The 16,801-nt window shown below is 56.6% G+C and overlaps 5 protein-coding genes across 5 annotated transcripts; 4 read left to right on the plus strand and 1 right to left on the minus strand.

The window, feature by feature from the left end:
• Nucleotides 1-2,552: 2,552 nt before the first annotated feature.
• BXZ73DRAFT_15331 (uncharacterized protein) lies at nt 2,553-3,027 on the plus strand (the record flags this gene model as incomplete). The annotated part of the gene is made up of 4 exons (XM_048017511.1): nt 2,553-2,572; nt 2,622-2,661; nt 2,718-2,788; nt 2,847-3,027. Coding segments are annotated over 4 exons (312 nt in total), but the record flags the coding sequence as incomplete, so codon positions are not given.
• Nucleotides 3,028-4,126: 1,099 nt separating this feature from the next.
• BXZ73DRAFT_92736 (argonaute-like protein) lies at nt 4,127-7,888 on the plus strand (the record flags this gene model as incomplete). The annotated part of the gene is made up of 16 exons (XM_048026471.1): nt 4,127-4,457; nt 4,570-4,739; nt 4,813-4,919; nt 4,967-5,030; nt 5,078-5,593; nt 5,642-5,827; nt 5,879-5,983; nt 6,032-6,057; nt 6,107-6,305; nt 6,358-6,473; nt 6,526-6,621; nt 6,679-6,771; nt 6,823-7,106; nt 7,245-7,372; nt 7,510-7,651; nt 7,707-7,888. The coding sequence occupies 16 exons, from the start codon at nt 4,127-4,129 to the stop codon at nt 7,886-7,888; spliced, it is 2,745 nt and encodes a 914-aa protein (XP_047872692.1).
• Nucleotides 7,889-8,555: 667 nt separating this feature from the next.
• Nucleotides 8,556-8,893, minus strand: BXZ73DRAFT_106443 (uncharacterized protein; the record flags this gene model as incomplete). Its single annotated transcript, XM_048016631.1, has 2 exons — nt 8,556-8,827; nt 8,884-8,893. The coding sequence occupies 2 exons, from the start codon at nt 8,891-8,893 to the stop codon at nt 8,556-8,558; spliced, it is 282 nt and encodes a 93-aa protein (XP_047872693.1).
• Nucleotides 8,894-9,491: 598 nt separating this feature from the next.
• On the plus strand, nt 9,492-11,634 carry BXZ73DRAFT_81536 (uncharacterized protein; the record flags this gene model as incomplete). Its single annotated transcript, XM_048023522.1, has 6 exons — nt 9,492-9,683; nt 9,735-9,803; nt 9,910-10,157; nt 10,204-10,623; nt 10,656-11,278; nt 11,516-11,634. 6 exons carry the CDS (start codon nt 9,492-9,494, stop codon nt 11,632-11,634), a joined length of 1,671 nt encoding a protein of 556 aa, XP_047872694.1.
• A 3,353-nt stretch (nt 11,635-14,987) lies between these two features.
• Nucleotides 14,988-16,048, plus strand: BXZ73DRAFT_81537 (uncharacterized protein; the record flags this gene model as incomplete). The annotated part of the gene is made up of 5 exons (XM_048023523.1): nt 14,988-15,285; nt 15,364-15,449; nt 15,486-15,539; nt 15,601-16,009; nt 16,041-16,048. The coding sequence occupies 5 exons, from the start codon at nt 14,988-14,990 to the stop codon at nt 16,046-16,048; spliced, it is 855 nt and encodes a 284-aa protein (XP_047872695.1).
• Nucleotides 16,049-16,801: the final 753 nt, after the last annotated feature.

Below are 16,801 nucleotides of genomic sequence, written 5' to 3' on the forward strand. Positions count from 1 at the left end.
GATAGATACTCAAGCCGTTTGTTAACATGGGCCGAACATTTCCCCGTCTTTGTCGGGTAATCCGACTGACAACAGGCGCAAGTCTTGGAAATGTTGATCACGTGTGTGTCGTCGATGTCCGGGTTCCCGCATCAGTGAGCACTGGGCTTGTCGTTGCAGACAACTCAGAGGCTGCCAGAATCGATTCATGTCTCATGGTGGGCCCTAGGCCTTAAAGGGACGGTAGTCATGTGATCTGAACTTCAACATTTCCGAGACTCGCGCACGTTGTGAGCCGGATTACCTGACAAAGACGGGGAAATGATCGGCGCATGTTGACAAAGAGTTTATGTATCCCTCAACATTTCCGAGTTGCTGACGGAGTCTCGCCCAGGGGTCGATACAATAACATATTTGATAACATTTCCCTACCTCACACGCCCCTGGGCTGCCTGTCGTGATGGCGAGCACTATAGCTACACAATTACCTAAGCAAGCGGCCCGAGGCTGCACCTCTGGCGCCGAACTCCAACATTCGGCCGCGTCGCTGCCTTCATCACCGCACCTTCATCACGTACGGCATAAAAATATTCCCTATCAACAAACGATGGCATTCCGCAGAAGAACAACAAAGTACGTAGCCGGCGCACTCATCCGACAACTTCTCTAAATTGCATCCACGTGCAGGGCTGCCTTCCTTCGCTACCCAAGCGGAGATGTTCCCACTCGGCCGTCTAGGGAATTCCACGGCTCGCGTCGCTTTGTAGCTGCTGGATTGGCCCATCGCAGCTGACATCATACAAGAGCACTCCGGCCGTAGTACTTATACGCCGTTGATCCAGGAGGCTGGATGCGCTCAATGCCCGATCATACTACTAGCGAACCACCCACGCCCGACTGCTGAAGCGCTGACCTGTATTCCTCATCTCCGCATTCGTGATCGGTCCGCTATCTCCTGTACTGTATTGGGGGCAGTGCACGTCGTGCGGTGGGAACACCCGTTCCCAAGATCTCACCACGCCCTGCCCAGGCCCAGTGAACTCCAGAGCCGTGATCACAGCCGTCATTCAATCTCGAGCACACGCATGGCAGTGGGGCCCGACTGTGCACGCGTGCCGGCGATGTGCCGCTGGTTGCCTAAGTGGGTCAGTCGAACGCTTCACGACCTGACAAGCATGGAATCCCGCGGCCCCCGCCATTCACCGACTCCAGCCTTCTGCGCCTAGGCCACATCGTTGTACGCGCGCCTCTAGACTCCTGGAGGTTACCGCGCGCGCTGGATCTTCGTTCGCTGCCAGTTCTATGATGTACGGCCCGCGCGCAGACGGCGTATAGTGCCACATCTACCGTGATGCATTTGCGGTAAGCATGAGTTGAAAATTTCTGGCCAGCCAAGCACGACCTTCCTAACATGGACGGAACAAAACGCCGGATAAATTATGACGTCATAGCATAAGCGTAGGGGCTGGCGATGCCATCCTGCGCCAGCCAGAACACCACTATGCGTTCACTCGATGCACATTGCTCCAGAATGATATCCGGGCATGTCCTCATATATTTCAGGAGTTCGTCTAGCCGATCTTGCGTTGACACCACTCACATCATCTTCCACCAAATCCACTTCAACAAACATCATTATGCCGAGCTCTTCCTCTCAACCATCTCGCGATGGCACAATTGGGGGCGGTCTCGGGAGTGCCGTGAGGTGAGCCAACTCATCTGCTCTGCCTCTTGGTCTCCAACAAACGGCTGTTTCCGCAGAGGTGCATTCACGACCGTCCGAGGTCCGGCCCCTCCCTTTCTTCACAGGCCGATTCTCACCGGTACACGCAGGCGTTGGAAACTCCATCCGAGGCAACGCTATGGACTTTGTCGACAGCGCTACCGGTACCCAGCGTGCCCGCCCTGACGAGACCCACCCCGCGGACACCGGCCGGCAACAGACTTCGCAAGGTATGGAGGCCATGTCGTCCGCGCGGCACCCCCGCAAGACGCAGCAGAAGCGCGGGAAGGCGATGGGGATGGAGGACCCTGGCGCGCTGCGTACCGAGCGGGGGATGCAGACGGACGACGGAATGGGGATGTGGGAGCACGAGACGCAGACGACAACGGGGATGAGTCCAGGGCTAGGGTCTCCACCACTTCCGCCGAGGAAGTAGGAAAATGTGATGATGGATTGTCGGTCTGACTTTGGAGCGACCGGAAGGAATAGCGTGGAATTGAGCGTTGGTGACATTTCGAGTTCGAAATACACAGATGGGAGTGCTAGCCTCGTGTTCGGCCTGGCCTCCACGTGAGACTTCTGAATTTGGTAATGTAAGCGCGCACACGATTCAACGCCACAGGCTCTCCCAGCAGAGGGTACACACTCCTTGTCCTCCTTCCCCCTCTACCCCGTCCACTTCCATGGCGGATTCTATGTCTAGATCATCTAGCTCGGCGCCCTACCCACCTCCCACTATTTCCAGTGCTCCCTCCGGCTCTAGTCTGAAGGTGTGCCCCAGTTTGCTCTACCTAGTCCTTGGTTGTTCAACGCAACTTGCGCATAGCATTCAGTTTCTGCACACCGCGGCGGGACGCGATACAAGGAGAAGTAAGCTCAGTGTAGTACCGCACGACTACGAAGTGCTCACTGAGATCAGGTTCCAAGCCTTGAGGGAGAAGTACGATTATGTGACCGCAGTGCGTATCTCCCCAGCGCGTCGCCTCCGTTTTTTGAGCGCATATACCCTGCTCAGATGCACGCCGACTACGAGAGCGCACTCGTAAAGGCCAACGAAAAACTCCACGCCCTCCACGAAGAATGCAAGTACGTCCTCCCTTTTTGCCCTCCCGCCAATTGAGCCCCGGACCAACCCGCGCCCCAGCCTCCTCCTCGACGCCGTCGACATCGCCGTCCCCGCCCAGCCCTCGCTCGTGCACTACCTCACCCGTGACCCGATCCCGCCCCAGTACTACTCCTACACCGTTCCCGTACTGCCGACCGGCATCGAGTCCCTCGACTCACCCACGCCCCGCCCGCACTCCCCACCACCACCTGCGCCGCCGCACCGCATCATCGAGCACGAGTACGTCCCGCCGCCGCCGCACACCCAGTCCCAGCTCTTCGCGCCGCCGCACCCGCATCCGGCGGCTCCTCCACCGCACCTGCACCCGCACCCGGCCCCGCCAGCGCACCACCACGCCCCGCCACCGGCGCACCCGCACGCGCTGCCCCCGCCGCAGATGCAGCACATGCTCCACCCGGCCCCGGTGCCGCCGCAGCCGCCGATGCAAATGCAGATGCAGATGCAGTTCGACGGGCACGGACATGCCCACGGACACGGCCAGCTCCAGCCGCTTGGCGTGCCCGTGCACTTTGCGGCGGAGCACCCGGCCGCGCCGCCCCCGCAGCCGGTGTCGACGGGACGGGGGCGCGGACGGGGGCGCGGGAGGGGACGTGGGGCGGCCGCTGCCGCTGCCGCCGCTGTCGCCTCGGCCGCCGCGAGTGCGGATGGCGCGGCGCCTGTCGCGACGCCGAGTACCGGAAGAGGAAGGGGTCGTGGACGTGGAAGGGGTCGTGGTAGAGGTCGGGGAAGGGGTGCGGCTGCTGCCGCCGCTGCTGCCGCGGCGAATGGGCATGCGAATGGTGTTTGAATTGGTGAGTAGTGGTTGTTGTTTGGCTCGCGCGAGGCGCTGATGACTCGTTAGTCTCGTAGTCTTGTCTAAAGGATGCTTTGTGGTGCTGTGACTATGTATCGTATGTGCCACTATTATTTTCGCGCCTTTTGGAGGCCCCATATTGCATCTGTCGTTCTGGCCACCTCCCATTGAGTTCCGCCTGTCATGACGATGTTGAAACCTCCTTTTTTGATGTCCCAAGATACGCGTCATTGTCTATCTAAACTGATATTCACTGCTGCTTTTACACGACTGCTTCGCAGAACTGCCGATCTAGAACAAAGCGAAGCAGTGTCGGTCGCGATTTACGCTCAGAGCGAATGGCAGGCGGCGCTTGGGGTGCTTACGTGCGTTGCTTCTACTTACCGCAGCAACACACCGCTGACGTAAAGTGCCGCAGACGTACACCTGATATACCCTCTGCTCTTCTCATCTCGTCTTCTTTCACTTTCTCTTCTTTCTTGCTACCTCTACGCCACTTTGAACGATGCCTCCTCGCGGAAATCCGGAGAGAGGCCGCGGCGGACCTCGTGGAGGTGGAGGAGGCTCGCGCGGCGGATCGCGCGGCGGCTCGCGCGGCGGGGCGGGCTCGGGACGAGGTGCGCCGTCGACACGAGGCGGAAGTGTCGCGGGGGCGGCGGCCCCTGGACCTGCGATTCGGGCTGCCGCTGCGCCCGCCGCTGGTGGGCTACCCCAGGGCCCCATCACCACCGTCGGTGTCAAGAGGCCCTCGTTCGGGAACAGCGGGCGTTTGGCCAGGGTCGTCACGAACCATTTTGAAGTCTCGACCCCTCAGTCGATCATCCATCATTATGACGGTATGTCGGTCGCCGTTATTGCTTGTTGAACGCCCTCTCATGCGATTTTTGCAGTTGGTGAGTCGGCTTGGAGCCGGCGCGACGGCCCAGGAAGCTCATGTCGTATGTCTAGTGATCACGCCCGCGGCGAAGCCTCTCCCACTGCGATTGAACATGGAGATCATAAAGCGGCTCCAGACCGACATCGCCCCGCAGATCTTCAGCCCGCGCGCGGTGTACGATGGGCGGGCGAGCATGTACTGCGCAAACGAGCTCCAGTTCGGCCCGTCCGGGACCCACAAGGTGCGTTCGGCGCGCTTCTTCCGGGATCGACGCTTACGTCGTCGCGCAGTTCGACTTCACGATGGTGGACCAGCCCTCGCCGGGCGAAACCCCTCCGGGCACTGCTGCCGGAGGGAGGCCTGCGCGCGGACCGAAGACGTACACCGTCAAACTGACCCACGTCGCCGCGATCAACCCAGAGTAAGATTTCCCGTGCGCCCACGAACTGATGCTAAACACGATGATAGGGTTCTTACACGCTTCCTCCAAGGAATGCAGTCACACGACAGCACCGTTCTCGAAGCGATCCACGTGCGTTGAACGTCCGCGTCATATAACATACACTGACTCTTCTCCAGGCTCTGAACGTCGCCGTGCGCATGGAACCGTTCACTCGATACCCGTTCAACACGCGGTCGTTCTTCACGCGCGAGGGCTCCCGCGACATCGGCAGCGGTCTGCACCTCTGGCGTGGATACTTCCAGTCGGTGCGCCCCGCGATCGGCCGTATGCTTATCAATGTCGACATATCCGCGGCGGTCATGACTGCCCCGGGGCCCGTGATCCAAGTCGCGTTTCAGGCACTCGAGAGACCCGGCAACACGAACCCCGACATGCTCGGGCCCACGAAGGGCCTGTCGGAGCGCGATCGGGGCAAGCTCGAGCGGTTCCTCCGCGGGGTGCGCGTCCACGTTCAGATCCCAGGGCAGCCGCAGCTCGCGAACCGCCCTGCGCGCGTCGTGAGGGGCCTGTCGACGGTCGGTGCGGACGCGTACCGGTTCGAGCTTGAGACGGGCGAGAAGATCTCGGTCGCGCAGTACTTCCAAAGGACATACAACTACAAACTCCGCCACCCGGGCGTCGTTTGCGTGCAGGTACGTACGATGGGAGCGTAGGGATCAGCTGCTGATGAAAGTGCGCAGATCGGGAAGGGGATGTTCCCGATGGAGGTCTGCGTCATCCCAGAAGGGCAGATTATGCGCAAGCAACTTCCCCCGGAGAAAACGGACGCGATGGTCCAGTTTTCTACGCAGAGGCCGCCCGACAGGCTGCGCAGCATCGTCAACGCGCTCGGGGTGCTCTCGTACGGCCAGTCCGAATACGTTCGGGTGCGTGCTGGGCGCTGGGCCGGGGCGTCTTCGCTGATCCTTTTCACGCAGCAATTCGGGATGCAGCTCGCCAGGACGGAGCCGCTCGCGATCGATGCGCGGGTCATTGACGTGCCCACGCTCAAGTACGGCCCCGGGAGCAGACAGTTGACATTGGTGAGTGTTGGAGCTGGAATGGCGGGCGTTGAACTGAGCGTTCTCCAGCAACCTCGCTTTGGGTCGTGGAACATGTAAGCCACGCGTCGACAGAGAGTCGACTCCCGCTGACTCGTCTCGTAGGGTCGACAAGAAGTTCTTCAAGACGGCCGCCATCAAGCGATGGGTCATCGTCATCTACGAGCGCGAGCAGCGCTTCAACCGCCAAACGGCGCAGGATTTGGTGCGGGGCATGCTCGACGCCCTCGACATGACCGGTGTGGCCGTCCAGGAGCGGGACCCAGCTATTCGTTATCAGGTAATCAACGGCAGGGTGGCAGATGTACGTAGCTATTCGCGACGTCGCCTCCGTGGTGCTCACGCGCCAACTTCAGCACCTCAGAGATGCCGGCCGCCAGTGTCTAGAAAAGAATAACAGAGCCGGAGGGCCTGACCTCATAGTGGTGGTCCTGCCTCCCGGCTCCAACGACCTCTACTCCGGGGTCAAACAGTACGTCTCTCTCGCGCTCTGTGGCCTGATCTGATTGTGGGGTCGCCGACAGCTTTGGAGATTGCACGCAAGGGGTAGCGACGCAGTGCATGATGTCGTCCAAGTGCTCGCGCGCGAAGCAGCAGTACTATGCGAACATCGCGCTCAAGTGAGTCCGCTACGCTCGTGGCGCCACGTGCGCGCTCACGCCCCGCTCTGTGCACAGGATCAACGTGAAGCTCGGGGGAATCAACACCGTCCCGGACGCACGCTCTGTGCCCGTCCTCACCGACCCGAAGAATCCGACGCTCGTCTTGGGGTACGCCCTCCTACACCTCCGCACAGATCGTCACTGACCGCCGTTCTGCAGTGCGGACGTCGTCCACCCCGCCCCAGGCACGCAGGGCCGTCCTTCGTTCACGTCGCTCGTTGGCAACGTCGACTCCGAAACAGCCAAGTACGTGGCCGAAATTCGGGTGCAAACGGGGCGACAGGAGATGATCGAAGACTTGGAAGACATGGCGGGCAATATCCTCAAGATGTATCAGTCCTATCGCTCGCAGGCGGAGAAGAAAGCAGGCACGGCACCGACCCGAGTGATCTTCTACCGTGATGGTGTCTCGGAGGGCGAGTTCCAGCAGGTGCTGGACTACGGTGAGTGACCCCGACACTTGGAATGATCCTTCGGAGCTGATGAGAGTGCACGACACGATGAAGAGCTGCCACAGCTGAAGAGTAAGTGGTTCTTCAGGCGGATATCCTGAGGGGTGACTGATGCGTTGTGCTTCGCAGGGGCGTGCGAGGCCGCCGGCGTGCGGCCGAAGATCACCGTCATAGTTGTCGGAAAGCGCCACCATGTACGATTCTTCCCGACTGGCCAGGACACTGACAAGAGTGGCAACTGCATGCCTGGCCTCGTGGTCGACAACTACATAACGCACCCGACGGAATTCGACTTTTACCTCCAAAGCCACGCTGGATAAGTCTTCTCGCTCTTCATTGCTGCTTCCACGTCCACTGACACGATCTCTCTTGTGTTCGGGTATATACAATCCAGGGCACGTCACGTCCTGCACACTACTCCGTCCTCTACGACGAGAATGGGTTCACCCCGGACAGCATTCAAGCGCTCTCCTTTGCGCTCTGTCACGTCTATGCACGCGCCACGCGCTCCGTCTCTATCCCTGCCCCTGTATACTGTGAGTCCCGATCCCTGCTTCTTTTCGCGCGCGCGGCTGACGCGAACCCGTACAGATGCCGACATCGTGTGCGCACGCGCGAAGTTCCACTACGACCCGGACGGCTCGCAGCACCTGTCGATGGAGGACACTGCGACCCACCTGGGCTCGCAGGATGTCACCAAGCAGCTCGAGGTCTTCCGCGCCGGGTTCAAGCCCCTGAACGAGAAGATCAGGAAGGTCATGTACTTCTCTTGAAGCGCGCGGGCCTGAGGATTGCCGCCGGCGGGCGAACTTTCCCTTTCGCCGAAGTGTATGATGCTTTGTGACTGTCTCGGCTCTCTATTGCTTTACAATCGCCTCCTGCTATCCACGCAAACAACTTTTTGATACGCTTTCCTCGCCTGGCGCCCTTGCATTTGTGTCCGAATTCGTCGGTACTTATGCTGTTGTCTGTATCTGTACGATACTTTTCTGTGATGTCGTGTGCCGCCGTTCGTGCCCACACAACCCCCCATCTCCCACCTGCTATCACACACGTTATAAATTGGAAAAACAGGGCCATGCAATTTCCGATGTTCTCCAATGCCCGATGTGCGCTACTTCTCATGACCACGCACGCAGATGGCGCACACCACGCGAACATGATCTGCGTCCGACGCTCCCCAGTGCACACCTAGATGTGCATCATCTTCTACGACCTCCCCACGTGCTCCTCCGCCGGCGCTTACAGGATCGAAACTCAAGTCCACAGCGCGCGCGCAGGTGTGTGAGGGTACTATATATATTGCAATTTGAGGCACGGCGCCCGAGGTGGGCGGGCACACTCGCGTACTGGTACATGATACTGCAAGTGCTCGTCTCGATTCCACCGCGCTTGGGGCCAATGTGCTGTCGACAGAGCTCTGGCAACAGTGAGGTTCGTTTACGCGTCTGAGGTCGTCTCGCAGGGTTGTCGCTGACCGCATGCCGCGTAGCACATAATCTCCACGGTCGCACTCGCCCGAGTGCCTACATCGTCGTCCGCGCGGATGAGGGCGTCTGCGGTCGCGTGGGTGCCGTCAGGGAATTGCAAGGTGTATGAGCCGTTGCGTTGAAGGAGGGTGGTAGGAAGAGAGGCACCGATGGTGTAGCATGCGCGGGGGTGGCGAACGAGGACGTAGACCATACCGGCGCGGCACATCGTGGTCGCGCCATCTGTACGCGCGAGCGTGAAGATGGAACATACCAAGCGGGAGAGGAGGGAGACTGACCTGGAACCATAACGCGCCCAGACTCGAAGCCCCCGAGGGTAGTTAGACTTGCGGGGCAGAAGGGCGGGCTCTGGAGCGGCTGTGGGTCTCTTCATGCCCCTCGCTGTCCCTTCCATCCGTCCCGGTCCTTCTCCGTCCTTCCCACCTCCACGAGCTCGGGAGCTGCCTCCTCCAACGGTAGTGATTTCGGGTCCGGCCTAGTGCATGCCGATCTCGGTGGGTGACGCCAGATCTTGTTCGAATAACCCGAATGCGATGGCCCGCGTGAAGTCTGCTATACCTCTACCGCTGTAATGCAGGAAACGTCAGGCCGGGGAATTAGACCGAGAGTCAAGGGGAACGCACACGATCGCCAGGCGGAAGCACGGTTGGGTGGATGGAACGTCTTTGGGCATGGCGAAGGGCTCGTTCTCCGTCTTGGGTTTGCGTGGATGAACAAGTGGGCGTAGTGGGAGAACGAGTGCAGGAGGGAGCCGTAGCGTGCAGTGGGCCACTGCTGCCGCTGGCTAAACCCTAGATCAAGGTTCTAATGCTTAGCGCTGCGTTGGACCTGCTCCTCCGCGTGCAAACGCTTCGCTGGCGGTAAAGGAAGGTTTCAAGTTTCCGCAATGAAGGATCAGCACCTACACAAGTTCTGCGAGCAGCAGGATGTAGGGCGTGTCTTCCGTGACCACCTTGGTGGCGAGCTGGGTAAATCGGAAGCGCTGTCAGCCTTGTCACTCAAGGGCAGACTCCCATCGGCACGATTGGACTTGAAAGATGGTCCAAAGACAAGCGATTCACGCGTTGTGATGGAGATCGTGAGTTCCTGTTATTTCGTCTGTATCCTCCGTTTTCATTCCGTCTCTCAGGCCTGGATCGCGAACAAGGTCATAGAGATCATGGCGTCCTCAGAAAGTCGCCGCATCGCCCTAGGACATGTCCATGACCTCCTCCTTTGCTGCTCAACTAGCTCGCAGTCGCGCCCGTGTGGAACGAACGCTGATACGCGTCTACTGTGACCATGTGAGCGATGCGCGCGAAAAGTCTCTCAATCAGACCCAAGAGGCTCCTTCCGGCGGTGGGGCCACAGCCTGGCTACGGGAAGTCGAAGGCTCTGGAAAGATTGAAGACGAAGATGCACACGATCAGGTCTCTGAAGAAACCAAGTACGACGGAAGCGAAGCCCTTTACGGTACCGCCGTGGCCAATTTGGAGGCTTACATGCGAGCACATCGTGACGCCACTGAACAGCATGACAAGAACCACGAGGTGTACCGGGAGGCCGACCGAAAGTACCGGAAGCTCTGTGACCGTCTTGACACTCCGCTCGGCCGGCAGACTTCCGGGGCTTCGATCTGCGCAGACTGCGATCAAGAGCCAGGGGGCACCTACAATCCATCCTGCCAACTTTGCAACCGCCACATCGACGATACCTACCAACAAGCACGCGCGGAGTATCGCGAAGCGTATCAGGAGCACGAAGCCGCCTGCAAAGCCTGCACCGTTGCCGAATCGGAGTGGCACTTTCTACACGAGAGTTCTCTCCGTAGTATCAAAGTCTTGGATACATCCACACGCGAACCGAAGAACGACCCCGCGGACGACGACGTACCAGACGTCCACGGTGCGCTCAGGCCCGACGTATGTGTACTTTGACGACGACAGCGTCACCGATCACCCCAATGTTTCGGTTTCGGAGGCGGAGAAGGACAAGTGGTACAAGGACAAGGTGGCCAACACCACGGACGAAGAATCCAAGTCGATCTACAAAAAACACAGTGCCTTGGAAGAGCCTCCCTCGCCGACGTCCTTGTCCCGATCGAAGTCAAGGCTGACCCGAATGACTCCGCGTTCACGTTCCCCGGCATCACTCCCGCCAGAGAGGCCCACAAGATCGTTCGCGAACCGGTCAAGTCACATGGACAGGTGAACCAGTACTGCGCGGCGATCCTGAAGAGGCAGCACAGGACCGAGCTTATCGCGCTCTACATCTGTCGCTACCAAGCGCGGATCATCGTGGTCGACCATGGGTCCTTCATCATATCCGAGCCGTTCGAATGGGGTACGGAGGCCGACCTGACCTTGTACGAGTTCTTCTGGCGACTCGCGCTACTCTCTGGGCCCCGGGGCAATTTAGGAGTTCTCGGCTTCGACCTCTCTGCCACACGTGTCCCCCACGACGAAGGGAAGCGCATCATCGAGGGGTACATCGAGAGGGGGCTGTCGCCGACTCACCTCGAGAATACGCCATCAGAGTATCGTGTCCGCGGAAAGCAGTCGAGGACCCTCAGAGGGTTTCGTGACGAGTGGGTGGCCTACATCTCGCGCAAGATGCGCCTCTCCATGCCCACTTCGCAGTGGCCCTTCTACCGTCTCAGCATAGGCGGCAAGAATTATCTCATTGCGGCGCCGAGTACCAGCGCATGCCGACAGAATACCCTGCCACTGGCGTTCATATCAATGACAACATACACCGCTACTGGCGTTCGGATAAGCTCATATGAGTGGGCGCTCTATACCTGCTACTACCGTCTATATGTACCACATAGCCACACATATGAGTGCCCTCACACCCTGCCACCTATACATATTATAAAAGTGGCTGCTTATATGAGTGCATTAGTGTCTTTCCCTCATATGAACTTTGTAGCGCCTTGCCACTCATATGAGCTCGCCCCCTCATATGAGCTCGCCCCCTCATATGAGCTCGCCCCCTCATATGAGCTCGCCCCCTCATATGAGCTCGTCGGCGTCTCACCCCTCATATGAGCTTATTAATATCCCATCCTTAATATGAATGCACCAGCATTCCACAGCTCCCATTAGCACATCTGGGAACCGGCATACTCTATTGCATGCCTGTGTGTATAGGTGCACCCATGCCGGAGCAATTCTTCAGCTTATCATATTACTGAGACACAGGAACTGCACTCCGAAAGGACAGGAAACTGCACCAGCTGTGCCACAACCGAAACAGACAGAATGGGTGCCCATTAGTTCCATTTTTATTCACACAATGCGCAAAGAGAGAGCAAGAAACCCATGATAGAAAGTGCAAGGCTCAAGCTGATCTCCGCAATCGGCAATTGACTCCCCCCGGGGGTCACCTCCGGGCCGGTAATTGACTCCCCCCGGGGGTTGATCTCCGAGTTTTTGATCACCTGTGTATCTCCGAGTTTTTGACCACCTGTGTATCTCCAACTTTTTGATTGCCTGTGTATATTGTCAGCCTTCATTACCAGACTGCCTGTATCTATTACCGAGTTTTTGGACATCTGTGTGTATTACTGCTTTCATTGCCGAGTTTTTGATTGCTGGTGCCTGTTACCGGTCCTCATTACCAACTTTTTGACTGCCTCAATCCATCACTGGGTCTTTGTTCACCTCCAGCCTTTGATACCGAGCTTTTTATCACTGATATTGGTAATATTAGATGGGTTAGTCTGCCTGTACTAAACACCCTCTCCCTAGGAAGTCACCCTTCACAGCTGCATGTGTTGATGGAAATTGACCAAGCTGTTTTCTGGATCAGGTAGTAGCATGCAAGAGCTGTGGGTGTGCAAATCTGGAGGGCAGTAGCTGCAAAAGTGAGGGAGTAATGGGGTATGATATTCTAAAATGACATACCAAACACAGACCTGGGATGAGAGTGAATCACATCCCAGACACCTAGATATATTCACAGAGGATATTCTGAATGCAATGCAGAAGAGAGCGCACAGAAATCAGGATTTCCGGTGAAGATACAAGATATGTGTGGAAAGTGGAAGTTCTGAGAAAACACAACATGCATAAGTTCATGTGCAGACATGATATCAACATGATGTTTGCTGCATCACAATTGGGTACTATTGGGGTGCTCAGATCGGAATTTGCAAGCTTATCGGTGATGAGATGCATATGGGGCACCATATGTCATTATTTCATGACATACAGTATCCTGACACAGCATATGCTCCGATTAGAATTCTAAAACATGGAATAGAACGGAGTGGAACATAGCTATCCAACGCAGAACAGACCTTGAAAAACGGTTGAGAATCAGTGGAGATGTGCAAGGTGAGCCAGAAGTGTGGTTGCAGTGAAAAGCGAGGTCAGAGTACATTCAGCATAAACCACACTTCTGGCTCACCTTGCACATCTCCACTGATTCTCAACCGTTTTTCAAGGTCTTTTCTGCGTTGGATAGCTATGTTCCACTCCGTTCTATTCCATGTTTTAGAATTCTAATCGGAGCATATGCTGTGTCAGGATACTGTATGTCATGAAATAATGACATATGGTGCCCCATATGCATCTCATCACCGATAAGCTTGCAAATTCCGATCTGAGCACCCCAATAGTACCCAATTGTGATGCAGCAAACATCATGTTGATATCATGTCTGCACATGAACTTATGCATGTTGTGTTTTCTCAGAACTTCCACTTTCCACACATATCTTGTATCTTCACCGGAAATCCTGATTTCTGTGCGCTCTCTTCTGCATTGCATTCAGAATATCCTCTGTGAATATATCTAGGTGTCTGGGATGTGATTCACTCTCATCCCAGGTCTGTGTTTGGTATGTCATTTTAGAATATCATACCCCATTACTCCCTCACTTTTGCAGCTACTGCCCTCCAGATTTGCACACCCACAGCTCTTGCATGCTACTACCTGATCCAGAAAACAGCTTGGTCAATTTCCATCAACACATGCAGCTGTGAAGGGTGACTTCCTAGGGAGAGGGTGTTTAGTACAGGCAGACTAACCCATCTAATATTACCAATATCAGTGATAAAAAGCTCGGTATCAAAGGCTGGAGGTGAACAAAGACCCAGTGATGGATTGAGGCAGTCAAAAAGTTGGTAATGAGGACCGGTAACAGGCACCAGCAATCAAAAACTCGGCAATGAAAGCAGTAATACACACAGATGTCCAAAAACTCGGTAATAGATACAGGCAGTCTGGTAATGAAGGCTGACAATATACACAGGCAATCAAAAAGTTGGAGATACACAGGTGGTCAAAAACTCGGAGATACACAGGTGATCAAAAACTCGGAGATCAACCCCCGGGGGGAGTCAATTACCGGCCCGGAGGTGACCCCCGGGGGGAGTCAATTGCCGATTGCGGAGATCAGCTTGAGCCTTGCACTTTCTATCATGGGTTTCTTGCTCTCTCTTTGCGCATTGTGTGAATAAAAATGGAACTAATGGGCACCCATTCTGTCTGTTTCGGTTGTGGCACAGCTGGTGCAGTTTCCTGTCCTTTCGGAGTGCAGTTCCTGTGTCTCAGTAATATGATAAGCTGAAGAATTGCTCCGGCATGGGTGCACCTATACACACAGGCATGCAATAGAGTATGCCGGTTCCCAGATGTGCTAATGGGAGCTGTGGAATGCTGGTGCATTCATATTAAGGATGGGATATTAATAAGCTCATATGAGGGGTGAGACGCCGACGAGCTCATATGAGGGGGCGAGCTCATATGAGGGGGCGAGCTCATATGAGGGGGCGAGCTCATATGAGGGGGCGAGCTCATATGAGTGGCAAGGCGCTACAAAGTTCATATGAGGGAAAGACACTAATGCACTCATATAAGCAGCCACTTTTATAATATGTATAGGTGGCAGGGTGTGAGGGCACTCATATGTGTGGCTATGTGGTACATATAGACGGTAGTAGCAGGTATAGAGCGCCCACTCATATGAGCTTATCCGAACGCCAGTAGCGGTGTATGTTGTCATTGATATGAACGCCAGTGGCAGGGTATTCTGGCGCCACCCAGTGCGAGTACCACGTCAAGCGCGCTCTTCGGGCCTTCTCGTCGCATCTGCGAGGACGACGACGAGCTCCGCACGGTCAAGGACTACTGTACCATTTCGTATTAATCGAACGTCACGCGTCACAAGAGGGACCAAAAGTTCGAAATTTTGGGGGTAGTCACGGCTCACAAGGCCGAAGTTCGAAAGCGTCTCGCGGGCGCTTGTCTGCGCCCGCTCGGTTTGGGTGTAGAAATGCCCAAAAGTCGATGATGGGTTCGAAATTTCCGGGCCGTCACGGACGGCCCGGTCAAAGTTCGAATCCACCCGACCAAACTTTCCGTCACGCTCCAAACGGCGGTTCGATCAATTCGAAATGGTACAGTACTGGCGACTCGACTCGGACGACCCGATTCCACTCGAACATGACACATACGCTCGCCTCGCTGGCGCCAAGGTCAGGAATGTGCCCGAGTGCGTGTGTGGGGAAGACGTCACCGTTGGACTGGGAGGCGACCAACAGCGCACGGCGACGCTCGATCGGTGGGGGCCTGACCCTCCCAAGGCGAAGATGCTCGTGCACTATCGCATCGTCCTGAAGCAAGTCTACAAGCCGCTGCTCAACATCGGCGACTTCCAGAGCTTGTGCGGGGACCTGGCGGACGCCATGGAAGGTGCGTGACTCGGCCGAGCCAACACTGGTACTCGTACTCGGCGACGGATTCGGACTGACCGCTACTCTGCTACTACAGCACACCTCGACGCGTGTGAGAAGGCGCGTCTAATACACCGCTCGATCAGCCTCTGGAGCGTCGGTCTCTATGTTTTCCCGGGCGAAGTAACCCCACGGTGCCTGCTCGGCGATTGGGAGTAGGCGAGGACTAAGGAAGAGATCGCTCAGAGGAGGGCTCAACGAGAAGTGATCCCGGTGAGCCTTCTGATTAGTACCTCGAGTCAAGGGAATTTGCGAACTGAACAGCATTGTCCAGGGCGCGTGGTACTTCCACTCAGCACTAGTGGCGAACTTTCCTGCGCGTGGTCACGCCGTTTCAGACGACGTTGAGTCGTTCATTCACCTCTTCCAGTACTCCGTCTTGCGCTTTACCCGGACGTCTTACACACCCCACTTCATATCGAAACCCGTGTACAAGATCGACGAGGCCAAAGTCCTCCCAAAGATTGTCAACATGGTGTACGGCGACTACGTATTATTCGACGGTGAAAGGTACAACGGAGGCGATAACAAACTCTTGTTCACGCATAAGTCTACTTCATGGATCAAGCCTCAGGGAAAACAGAAGAAAACCCTGACGGCGCTCTTGAACGAGCTCGCAAAGATGGTGCATGAGTACTACGGAACGTTCAACGCAGACGACTACACAGAAGAGTTCTATCCACGTGACTCGGAGTCGCCTGATTTACTTTTCAGCAAGATGACGATCTCGAACAACAACGAAGATGGTGGCTGTTGTGGTCGGCGCGCGGGCAGCGCACGCGCGCAGCGGGAATGGGTCAGCGCGTCCTCGGGACGGCTGAGCGGGCCGGGCCGGGGAGGGCCGGCTATGGACTTTGATGACCGGCTCTGGACTAATGCGCTTGCGTGGCCTGGGCGCGCGAGCATCGATCGTTCCCGTTTGGAGAGTCCCCGCTTCCAGATATACTGGCGGGGGCTCGACCGGCTTCCTCACGCATCTTGCTACCGCCCGTACGCAGGACCCCCGAAAGCGCCTATAGAGGGACCGCCGACAAACGCCCATTTTTGCGACTTTCATGTCCGGACTATTTGAGGTCCCATGTCCGGACTTTCGGCGGTCCTCCAGCACCAGGGCGGTTGCCCGTCCGGATCGTTCGGCAGTCCTCCAGGAGCGCTTTACGAGCGCTAATTCGTGTTTTCGCTGCAAAAAGGCTTCAAACCCCGCGAAAAGCTCATCACAGCTGCTCGGAGCAGGGTGGCATGGAATAAACAGAGAAATTTGTTGTACTTAGCGGGAATTCTCGACCTTTGCGCAAATGTGGGCTGTGAAATTCTGATTGACGCCAATGATGATTACTAAGTGGTGCTTTAAAGCTTTATTGACTCCCTCCAATAAGTGTTTCAACTGAGTAACAGCTTTGGACAAACCCTCCTCCACTTTCCACATTGGCGCCCACCTCAGGTCTTACTTGGCTGATGTCCGGGCTTCGGCAGAC

This window comes from Epithele typhae (assembly GCF_022376455.1).
Source record: "Epithele typhae strain CBS 203.58 chromosome Unknown BXZ73scaffold_83, whole genome shotgun sequence".
Lineage (NCBI taxonomy): Eukaryota > Fungi > Basidiomycota > Agaricomycetes > Polyporales > Epitheliaceae > Epithele > Epithele typhae.